Source organism: Giraffa tippelskirchi, chromosome 1 (assembly GCF_054371585.1).
Source record: "Giraffa tippelskirchi isolate mGirTip1 chromosome 1, T2T-mGirTip1v1.2.pri, whole genome shotgun sequence".
In the NCBI taxonomy this organism is placed as follows: domain Eukaryota; kingdom Metazoa; phylum Chordata; class Mammalia; order Artiodactyla; family Giraffidae; genus Giraffa; species Giraffa tippelskirchi.
This window is the reverse complement of record NC_137275.1, coordinates 217,388,901-217,401,064: the sequence shown is the minus strand read 5'-3', so window position 1 is coordinate 217,401,064 and position 12,164 is coordinate 217,388,901. Positions and strand designations below refer to the sequence as shown.

At 45.0% G+C, this 12,164-nt stretch overlaps 1 protein-coding gene across 23 annotated transcripts in view; it reads right to left on the bottom strand.

The window, feature by feature from the left end:
• ZNF618 (zinc finger protein 618) overlaps positions 1-11,057 on the bottom strand; it is a 200,324-nt gene extending 189,267 nt beyond the window's left edge. For all 23 annotated transcript variants that reach the window (XM_081574568.1, XM_081574599.1, XM_081574579.1 and 20 more), the window contains exon 1: positions 10,911-11,057. In XM_081574568.1, the coding sequence (XP_081430694.1) occupies positions 10,911-10,943 (33 nt within the window). In that variant the 5' untranslated portion in view covers positions 10,944-11,057. The remainder of the gene's footprint in view (positions 1-10,910) is intronic.
• Between the last annotated feature and the right edge of the window lie 1,107 nt (positions 11,058-12,164).

The following is a 12,164-nucleotide window of genomic DNA, read 5'->3' as shown; positions in this document are numbered from 1 at the left end:
GTGAAAAAGCTGGCTTAAAACTCAACATTCAAACAATAAAGATCATCCCATCACTTCATGGCAAACAGATGGGGAAACAATGGAGACAGTGACAGACTTTATTTTCTTGGGCTCCAAAATCACTGTGGACAGTGACTGCAGCCATGGAATTAAAAGAAGCTTGCTCTTTGGAAGAAAAGCTATGACAAACCTAGACAGCATATTAAAAAGCAGAGACATTACTTTGCCGACAAAGGTCCATCTAGTCAAATCTATGGTTTTTCCAGTAGTCATGTATGGATGGGAGAGTTGGACCATAAAGAAAGCTGAGCACTGAAGAACTGATGCTTTTGAACTGTATGTGGTGTTGGAGAAGACTATTGAGAGTCCCTTGGACTGCAAGGAGATCTAACCAGTCCATCCTAAAGGAAATCAATCCTGAATATTCATTAGGACTGATGCTGAAGCTGAAGCTCCAATACTTTGGCCACCTGAGGCGAAGAACTGACTCAATGGAAAAGACCCTGATGCTGGGAAAGATTGAAGGCAGGAGGAGAAGGGGACGACAGAGGATGAGATGGTTGGATAGCATCACCAACTCAATGGACCTGAGTTTGTGCAAGCTCTGGGAGTTGGTGATGGACAGGGAAGCCTGTCGTGCTGCAGTCCATGGGGTTGCGAAGAGTCAGACATGACTGAGTGACTGAACTGAGAATGGCTGGCCCCTCGGGCATACTGTCTTAGACAATAACACATCCAGAAGAAGAGCCAAAACAGCTTCTGATTTTTAATGTTACCAACAAACTGCAAGCCAAGGGCCACTTGGACCTCCTCCACCTGTTAGGAGTCATTTCCACCCACAGGGGAGACATCAGATTTGGTTTCTCCCTGGATCCCCCTCCCCCCAGGAGCAGGGTTGGCCCTGGGAATCAGAGATTCCAACCCTAACACAGAACGTCACTTCACGAGAAAGCAAGTGTTCCTGTGGTTTCCACAGCAGACTGGAGAGGAGAGCATCACCTGACTCCATTTTTTTCTCTTTAGCTTATATATGCGGGGAAGGAAATGGCAACCCACTCCAGCACTTTTGCCTGGGAAATCGCATGGACAGAGGTGCCTGGCGGGCTACAGTCCATGGGGTTGCAAAGAGTCAGACATGACTGAGCGACTAAGCATCGCGCAGCTTATATATGAAGCCTCCTCCTGCTTCGTCAGCCAAAATATTTATATCATTTTTCTGTTGACTCAATACCATCCTCACCTTGGCCTCCCTCCTTTCCTTTTTAAGAAAAGAAAAGAGCTGTTGCCAACACGTTTCCCTGTTTATGAAGCACTTCTGAGTCTGTTAACTCATGGGATGCTTGCAGGAAGCCTGTGAGGGGTAGACGAGTGAACTGTTCTGCCACACAGCAGATCAACAAACAGAGGTGCATCGGGGCACCCAGATGCCAGTGCCTTCCGGGGTGCAGCAGGTCACACACAAGGCTGAAACAGGAGGAGGGCGGCAACTGACTCAGACAGGAGAACACATACGCTGCAAAGGCCTGAAAGTTCTGGATGTTTCAAATCTTACACAGGCAAATCAAATAAAATAAAACAAGATAAGGGACCAATTCACCTTGCGTGCACCCATCTGTGACTTTGGGTTTATACAATTTACCCAACAGGGCATTGATGATCAGGGATTAGCTCTAGTTATAAAAATTAACACGTATAAAACAAAACAAAATAAACCACACACAGGGCTTCAGAGTTTAAAAAACATTTTCAAATATGCTGTCTCACGTCATTCCTGTGAAGGACTGTGTCCATCTCAGGTCCCAGATGTAGAAATTAAGATTCCCAGGAACAGCTGGTGTGTAAATAGCAAACCCAGGTGCTCATGTAGGAACCCCAGGGCGGGCCCTGCCTCCGGCCACGTCATCTGTACAATACGAGTGAGCAAGCGGGCAACACCACCCAACCCAGTGGCCCAGCCACCACATCTTCCCTTTGAAACCTGATCACGCGGGGATCAGACACAGAAGCAGGTCATCCAGCCCTGCTTTGATGACAACCCCAAGGGGATCTAATTATAACAGGGAAGGGAGGAGTCAAGACCCTCTCACGATTTCTCAAGACCAAATTAACTCTAATTCCTTTTGACAGAGTGTTTGTGCAAATAACAAGAAAAGCACTGGTTGAGGAGTTAAGAAATCTGAGGTTTGACGTGGTTCCGTCTATCCACTGAGGTTCTGGGCAAGTAACTCCACCTCTCTTCCCAGGTGTGTGTGTGTCCGTGTGCGTGTCTGCGTGTGTGTGTGTGTGTGTGTGTGTGTGTGTGTGTGTGTGTGTGTGTGTAAAGAAATCTGAGGCTTGAAGTGGCTCTGCCTATCCACTGAGGTTCTGGGCAAGTAACTCCACCTCTCTTCCCAGGCGTGCATGTGTGCGTGTGTGTGTGTGTCTAAATCAGAAATGACATACTGGTTTCATGTGGCGGCTTCATACTAAGAAGGACTCTAAGGCCATTGGCCAGGCTCCATGGAAAAGACTGCCATGATCGATTAGCAATGTCTGCCACAGGCTTAAAAATGGGGAGTGGTGGCATGTATATTACTTATTTACCATCCCTAGATTAGATGCACAAGTAACATGCTGCAAGTGAAAAGTACTCTGCGTTTTACAAACTTTTTTCTCACACCCCTCGCAACTTTTCACCAGAACCCTGTGTCACACTTGTTACTACCTTCATCATCATCACTGTTATCATCACCACTTTACAGAGGTGGAAAATAAAGTGTAATGTTGTACCTGGACAGAGCTCACAGTATGATTAAGGAGTAAAGCAGAGAGGGGAGCAGAGCCTTGCCTCCCAACTTCAATCTGTTTGTTCTACCCTTGGAAATGTCCAGCTGGTGTTCTGACACTGGCAGGACAGTTCATCCACGTGGCCATACAGAAGGGACCACCTGTTCCCAAGGCTTCACCTTCCTCGCACTGGCTGCTTCAGCCTTTCACAGAAAGGACCACAGCAAGACACGGAAGGGAAGTGAGGCGAATTCAGAGCTCCAGATGCTTCTTCCAAAGGCAAAGTTCCAGCCTCACTTACAGGTGGAGACGCCAAACCCAGAGATAAGTGAGGTTAAAATAAAAGGGCAGAATTGGAAGTCCCTAAAGTCACAGTTCACCCCACCAGGAACAGGACACTCTATATCCTCAATTCCAAGGTGCCTTAAGACTGTCAGATACACCATCGATTTTATAATAGCTTTCTGAAATAAAAAAAAAAAAAAAGAGGGAGAAACAGTGCTGAAACAGAACACACACATCTACTGTAAAACACATCCCAATTTCAGAAATAAGAAAATGTGGGAACTTGACCATGGAGGAAATATGGGAGTCTGTGCTCACTTACTAGCTGGGCTATACAGTGTTAACAATGACAGCGCTTCCTAAAACTTACAGGGAAAAACAATTAAGCAAATAAACAGAATATTCTCAATTTTCCTCCATAAATTTTCCCTGAATCTTTGGCATGTGCAAACAGGAATCTGACCAAAGGTGGGGTCTGGTTGAACATCAAATCACACATTAAACTACTTCACATTTAAGGGGCCTGTGTGTCTACAATCCTCTGACGTCCAATTCCAGGGCCTATGGCCAATACCAGCTCCGGGAGCAAGGACAGGGAATTATCAAGTGCCCTCCAGCTCAAGGCACCCCCGCTTTTCCACCTCCTTGGACATGCTGGGCCCCAGTCTCCATACCTGCAAATCTGGATGCCTCCATTTATTTTAAGGAAATGGTTTATACAACAGGGGAGAAGAGGGGTAGGGAACTTTTTAAAATTCTTCACAACATGTGAAGTCAAAGGAGCATTATTTCCATCCAGGAGCCCTCTCTGATTTATTATTATTATTTATTTATTATTATTCCCAGGGAGCCATGGGCTTTGGAGCCAGTTCTAAGAAACCTATTTACGGCTCCCTAACAAAACACCAGTATTGACCAACTGGCCAAACCCAAATTGGTTACTTACTCTTCATTAGACCCAAATCCAGATGATCTGAGCTTTTTCCAAAAAAAAAGATTAAGTCATCAAACATTTATTGAGCTGCTGCTCTGTGCCAGACCCTAAAATGAATAACCCATGATCTCTGCCCTCAAGGAACTCGCAAGCTGGCTGGTGAGTCAGAAATGTGAACAACCAACTCCCATCTGTGAGCCCAGAGTATCTGGAAAGTCCTGCAGGCTGCAGAGGTCCAAGGGGCTCCAGAGAGGAGAACATCCAGGTGGGTCTCAAGGGGGTCTGGTTTCTCATGGAACAGAGAAAAATGAGGGAAAGGTCATGAGAGACAGAAGGCCTGGTGTTAACAGAATCTCAGAGGTAGACAGTTTAGGGCTTCCCTGGCAGTCCAGTGGTTAAGAATTTGCCTTGCAATGCAAGGGACACCAGTTCAATCCCTGGTCCAGGAGGATCCCACATGCAATGGAGCAACTAAGCCCGTATGCCAGAGTTACTGAGTCCATGTACCTAGAGCCCGTGCCCCATAGCAAGAGAAGCCACCGCAGTGAGAAGCCCGCACACCACAATTAGAGAGTAGTTCCACTCACCACAACTAGAGAAAGCCAGGGTGCAGCAACGAAGACTCAGCACAGCCAAAAAATAAAATAAATCATCAAAAAAAAAAAAAGGTAGACAGTTCACCACGGATTAAGATTTATCCCTTTAAACCGTGTGCCACAGGCTTTGAAACAAACCCAGAAATATCTGCAGGAGCCAGAGCATCCTTGGAATGAAAGCACTGACAACACTTCGGACAGGAAAGATATGTAAGGTCCAAGAGATGTCTCATCCTAGTCTGTTTTAAAATAAAACAACACACAAAAAATGCACATTTTCTGTTGTTACTTAACTCTACCTATTAAAGATAAGTCACCAAGTTTGCAGAACAACCAAAATTGCTGTCACCGGCATTCAGCCTCCACAAATGGAGACCACTGGATCAAGAGATTACTAACATGTATTGACCACCTTCTAAGGAGTGGCTGGATATAACACGTGAATTGCTTCATTTAATCATAAAACAACCTTTCAAGGTCAAGATTATTTCACTCCTTCTTCCAGATGCAGAAGTTGTGGTTCCAAAACCAAAGGAGACTTTTCCAAAGTAACACAAGGCTAACCACGCAATGAGGTTGGATTTCAAACTCGGGTCTGGCTGACCTCACATCCACCTTTCCATTTCACCAATTGGGTGGCTGTTAGAAATTTTCTATGCTTCGTATTTAAGGTCTCCCTGGAGGGAATTTCCTGGTGGTTCCATGTTCAGTTCAGAAATGAACTGCACTGACTGACCATCTTTGCACCCAGATCTCCTCCCACCCCTCGGACCACCAACCCTGGTCCTATGCACCTGCTGTCTTCTTCCATCTCCATCCTTTTTTCAAGCAATACTTTTTAAACCAGCCTCCTAGGACAGACTCCTCCAGTTCTTAACTTCAACGGCACAAGTACTGAGACACAATATCTTGGAGTTTCTAGCCATCATCTGTCTCTAACCTTGGCAGAAGACTGCTTTAGGGCAAATACAAGGGAGGCATGGACCACTTTGGCCACAAGAGGCTATACAGATGAAATGCCTCAGCCCATAGAGTTCAGAAAGGAAGTCCCACCAATAAAACCAAGGGCTTTCAAAGATGTGTTATAACCTTCTGAGGCTACCCAGTAACGATGAAATGGAACACTGGTCTGGCTCTGTGCTGTCCAATACAGAAGCCACTAGCCACGTGTGGCTACTAGCATATGCAGTGTGGCTAGTCAGAAAAGGTTCAGTATCCCTCCAAAGAAAGAATGTATTACAGCACATTAATAATTTTTATATTAATGAATACTAAAATGATAGCACTGTGGATATACTGTTACATAAGCCATATTATTAAAATTAATTTCATCTGTTTCTTCTTGGTTTTTTTAAAGTGTGACTAGAAAATTTAAAATGACATATGTGGCTCGCATTTGTGACTTGAATTTTATTTCGATTGGACAGCACTGGCCTGACACATTTAAAAGATGAGAAGACCAAGACAGCAATTCTGGAGTTTTTTAGGAAGTGCATACACACAAAAATACAGACGCTCACTCAGAGTCTGATAGGTATTTAAATATAGCACAGACATGAACTTTCTTAACTCCAAAAAAAGTCCTCTGGCAACGTGAAGTAAGTGAGGAATAAAAGTAACTGGGGCTGCTCTCCCTCCCATCAAGACTGGGATCCCACGCTACTTAAAAAGTCTCCTTCCCAGCCAGAGAACCTGGCCAAGATGCCACTTCACTCGGGAAGGACACATTAATAGCACCTGCCCTTCCTGTCTCATCCAAGGCCAACAAGCTAGGGTGTATGCCCGACTGCCACCTACGCGGTCGAGACTTCTTCACAGCTGGCCCTTCAGGTAAGCTCAACCAGAGAATAAATGAAGTATAAGCAGCAATATATGGGATTCCCAGAACACATCATCGTCCATCATCTAGACCAGCACCTGTCAAATTCTTTTAACCATAACTCACAGTAGGACTTACATTTATCGTGCACACACATCAGCATATGTAAATAAAACTAACGTTTCGTTAAGACAACACTTGCCTTGAATACATAGCTATGCCTCTGCTAGTGTGTGTTCCCCTGTACCCTACTTTGTTCTTTTTGTGCGTGTGCTGATTGTGATCCACTGAACTGATCTTACAACCCACTAATGGGTCATGACTCACAACCTAGCCTGGGTATGGTGAGTAGAGGTACACCCTCCACTCTGCGATGGACACTGCTCCGTGAGCACCGCACCCCATTCTCCACAATATCGGAGTCCGGATGTGACCTCAGAATCCTTCTCAACACAGTGATCCAGGCAGCTATAGCCCATTGCATGGAGTCAGAATCAGAGAAGAAAATAACTCGTTAGCATCACTGCTCTGTTCCAAAGCTCTCATATGACGAACACAAAGACTGGGGGCTCAGAAGGAAAAAAGCGGTTTGTACAAGATCATACAGCAAGACCTTGGGCAAGCTAGGCCTCCTGAGCACCCACAAAGCCACTTCACCTTCCATCACCCGGGAGGAGACACAACTGACATGAAACATTACAAGAACACGGAAAAATTTCAAAATTTCACCATGACCATGAAAAGTCTGCTTATACATTCAATGAAACACACAGGGAAGTTCTTATCACCGTTCCAAGGAGACAACATGAGCCTTCTGAGGTCAGAGGAAGCAGTATGCCAACAGCTGAGTCAAAGGTGGAGGAGGAGAATGGTATATGCCAATGCAGGAGTTTTTAAACTGTTTCTCAAACAAAACAAACCATTGGCTGTTTATTTCCTAGGACCAGGGAGAGGTCACACTCACACTGGCCAGCCATCTTTGTTGCTTTCCTTCCGCAACAGCAAGAGCCCTTGTTCAGGTTCACCCCTGTGCAGGGCTGGAAGTATAAGCAAACCCTTTTTCTTAGCTTGGTCTGAAGTCAAGCAATAAAGCAAGCCCTTGAAATTTCAAACCTTATTAGAAAATTAAAAAAAAAAAAAAAAACTCCTTAGGCAGAAAAGCAAAACATTAATAAGAGTCTCCTCTGTGAAACTGAGCATAAATGATCTTTCACCAAAATAACTCAGTCCATCATCAAATTACCACCCCTCAAGTCCAATTTGCCAGATTTTTCGCCCAAGACAACAAGCGAGTTTGGTGAACAGACACGGCCTAATAAAAATCAGCTGATATATATCCATTTCTGGTCACACTTCCATCCACCATAGGAAGTGAGAAAGGCAAGGCCCAGGTCACTGTCTCAATCCTGAGAGACGCCAATAGAAACAAAAGAAAATTGACCCCGCCCCCAACAGTACCATCATGCACCTCTATTTCCTTTAAAACAAACATGATCAGAATAACCAATTTAAAAAAAAAAAGAAAAAACAAGCCTACAAAACAGAGATGATTTTCCATTTCTAGTCAGGGGTTTCCTTTAAACCATAGACAACACAACAAAATTTCAAGAGAATGGAATGAAGGAATTTGAGTTGTGTGTCAGGAGATCCAGGGCACACAAAGGAACATGCTGCAATATTTTTATTCCTTGCAACAGAAATAACCTGTTATCTACAACCCTAAGTCTTTCTCAGATGCCCGGTAGGGGTGCCCACATAGCCCTCCCCAGCGCAGGACACAGTTCTCCTCCCATCACCTGCTAAACTGGCGCTCCTGTCTCGTGAGACCTCCTGAGCCCTTGGAAATTATAAATTCTTTGCCTGTCCTAGGCATCGGCCTAAATAATTCAACAGAAAAAAAAAAATTAATTACGCTACTTAAAAAAAAAAAAAAGCTCATTCCAAATATGTCAGAATGTGGCCAGTCAGCCCTGAAGGATTTTGTTACTAAAAAAGTAAAAATCTCCCAAATGCAATGGCGGTGATGGGAAATGTCAAACCTCTGCACTGTCAAATATATTTCACAGAATTTGTATTCCCTTAGAAATCTGAATTTCCCCAAAACAGGGTTGGGAATTCATGGACCAGGGCCATTCATTTCTTCCAAGACCAGCTGGTGGCTGGCGAAAGGGAATAGGATTTTCTGCCCTAGCCCTGTGTGACCCACCACCAGATCCCATCCAAGAAACCACTCCATAAATGCTAACATTTCCCCCTCCTTTTGGACAGAACAATTGGAACTTTCTTTTTTTGATGCAAAATCCCCAGCAAGTTCAGATAGTAATTTATCACAAATAACCCTTCAACTTTGGGTAGGTACCTTATCTTCCTTTGTTAAATTTCAATTTGGCCAATATTTGTCTTCCCAAAGGAAAAAAAAAATTTTTTTGGCTTCACCTTGACTTTTTTGAAGGCCAAAAAACATCAAACAATATGTGCACATATGCTTTCATAATTCAAAGACAAGTATCTTTGGGTTTTGGCTTTTGTTTATACTTTGATTTTTTTTCCCCTTAAAAAAAATTTAAAATTTGATGCTAGAATCAAGTTGAATTGGTGTTTTACCCCATTTTTTCAGCAAAGTAAGTATTCCACTACAGGAGATGGATAAAAATCACAATTTTCATCTCTTCTCTGTCCTTCACTTTTTTATCTTTCCTTCCTAAGTCAGTAAAATTTGTGCTTTTGAAAAAAATATTAGACACCCCCCCCACTAAATGATCAAGCTTAAAGGATTTTTTTCCCCTTTGAAAGTAATCAAATTTGTGAAAAATACCAAATGTTAGTAAACTACCAACCCCACAGCACAATCAAAGAGGCCTGAAACCAAACTGGATATATTTTAATAATAAAATTTTCAAATTGAAAGATTGAGCAAGCACACAGAGAAAAAATTTTTCTTCTTACCAAGGATTCTTCAACCCTTGTCTTTACCAACTGATTCAGTTGCATGTCATAAAAAATGAGCTTCTGTGAATCCACTGTTAGTTTTTTCATAATAATGTTAATTATGCATATCTTATTTTAATGGCGGTCTCTCCTACAAATCTGTGGACCACTCAATTTGTATAATGTAATGAATTTACATTTTTTTCCCACTGAATATTGCTCAGAAAAGGTTGCTGACATTTTCTGTGTAAAACAACAACAAAAAAAGAAATGCCTAGACCTTTCAGCAAACAAAATCAGAAAACAGTCTTAATTATTCCATCAAAGCAAAAAAAAAAAAATAATACACAACCCAACAAATGCAGGGAAAAAATGGATTTCACTCTAACTTTTCCAGTTTCTGCTTTTCTTTAGAACCTTGGGATTTAAACGCAGTAAAATGTAAATGAAAAATTAAAAAAATAAAACCTACAATTTTTGGGTGTGTCCAAAGCCAACATTTTAGGCTCTATTTCTCTTTTAAATCCTTCCTTCTTGGAAACAGAAAAACTTTAAATATTGCCAAATGGCAAAATTAGTCTTTTTTGCCCACTGAGCTAAACAAGTTCCAAATTACAATGAAGTACAATTTCTAATTGCTTCAATAAAGCCAATTCTCCCAGTTTCCCCTAAACTCAACAATTTCCCTCCTTTCCTCATTCCAAATAGTTTTTTCTCAAACTAAAATGAGTTGGGCAGCCAAATCGCCTTTGGTTTTAGAAGGCTTTTTGCCTTCTCCCCTTCAAAAACTGAATTCATTCAAATTCTAGCTTAATTTTCATTTACATATTATCTGGATTTGGCTTCAGAAATAAAAATTGTCTCTATGCTCCTGGAAAGATCAAAGTGAAAATTGTCACCCTCAAAAAGAAAAAAAAAGAATCTCTGTCCTCTCCGCTGCCTTATAGAGGAAACTTTTGAAAAAATAAGAAATAAAAAATATTTCTTTTCAATTTTAATTTCTTTTTTATTTACAAAATAGTATCCTCTAGGTGGCGTCGTTTTAATGGGAAAAAACTACCGTTTGAAGAAAAATTAGAAAAAAAATTGAGAAAAGGAAATATGGCCTAAAAAAAAAAAAAAAGATTGTTGCAAAGATAGGAGGCCAGGGGGGAAAGACCTCCCGAGGGGTCATCGGGGACCCCGAGCGCACAGAGGGTCAGGGGGAAATTGTAAATTTAGAGGGGAGGGGGGAGATCTGGAAGGGGTTGCATTTTTGCAAAATGTGAATTGTCCAAACTGAAATGGCTGCTCTGTTCTCTCGCCGCTTTGTTTTCTGGGCTCCGGTCCGAGCCCGGGGCTGGAGGGGGCGCCGGGTGGGGGCCCGAAAAGACCCCCGCGTCACCCCCACCCTCCGCACACCCCGCTGCGCCCGGGGGGGGCTCACCAGACCCCGACTCTCCCGTTTGCGCCCACAAAAAAGCCCGCAAACGTGCCCAGGCACTTTGCATTTTGCAAATCTTGCAATGAAGTGGCGCAGCGCCCCGGGCCCCGGCCCCCCGGGGTCCCCCGCGCGGTGCATGCCCCCGGCCCCCCGTCGTACCTGCGGAGCCGCCGCGCCGCCCGGCTGGTTCATGGGTCCGTGCGGGAGGAGGCGGCCCCGGCGCGTCCTGCTCCTCCCGGGCCGGGCTGCTGGTGCGCGCACAATGCCACCGCCGCCGCCGCCGCCGCCGCCGCCGCTCCCTCCTCCGCCCGCCCCGCTCAGGCCGGGGGGGCGGGGGCGCTGGGGGCGCGCGGGGGGGGCGCCCGGCCCTCGCCCCCACCCCCGGCCCGCACCGGCCGCCGCCGCCGCCGCCGCCGCCGAGCCGCCCCTCTCGGGGCTGCGGCCGCCCCCCGCCGCCCTGCCCGCCCCCGGGCCGGCCTCGCCGCGCGGCCCGCGAGCTCCGGGCCTCGGCCTCGGCCTCCGCGCCACCGGCCTCCGCGCCGCACACAAAGCCAGCCGGCCCCCGGGCGCGCGGCTCCCGCCCGCCCGCCTGCCCCCGGGCCGAGGCGCACCCGCCCCCCAAACTTTCCCGCGCCGCGCCCCGCGCTCCCCGCGCCCCCCGCGCCCGCCCCTCAGAGCCTTCCTGCCCTGCCCCCGCTCCCCAGCCCCTCCGAGAGGTCATTTTCACGTTGGAAAAAAAGTTTGGGGAGCCTTTTCTGGGCGGAACACAAGGGGTTAATGGGAACTCTTTGGCTCCCCCCATCCACCCCCCCAAAAAATCAGATTGATTTTTTAAATAAAGTTTGAAGAGCTGGCCTTATGGAAGAATCGGAAGATTCAATGGGGATATTACCATTGACCCTGCCACCCTTCCAAAAAAATCTAATGTAACTGAAGAATAAAAGTTTGAAGAACTAGCCCTATGTCAGACAGGAGGGGTCAAGGGGACTCTCTCCAGCCCCCCCAATCAGATTGATTTTAAAAATAAATATCTGAGCTGCTTTTATGTGAAATGCAAGATAAAGAGAATGTTTCTATCCCTGTCAATTTTTTTAAGAATATATTTATTTTAAAAATTAAAGTTTGAAGGACTGGTTCCATGTTGGACAAGAAGGGTGAAAGGTTAGGCACCCCCACCCACCCATCCACATGCCCCAATCAAATTGATTTTAAAAAGAAAAATTTGTGAAACTCTGGGTGAAGTAAATGGTGAACAAGAATATTTCTCTTCAACACCCTTAAAAATCAGATTACTTTTAAATTTGAGGAACGGGCATCCTTGTAACTTGGTAAGGTTTAAAGGAGATCCCCCCCCTTCCTCCTCACCCTCCAAAAACACCAAATTAAAAAAAAAAAATTTATCTGTGAAGGACT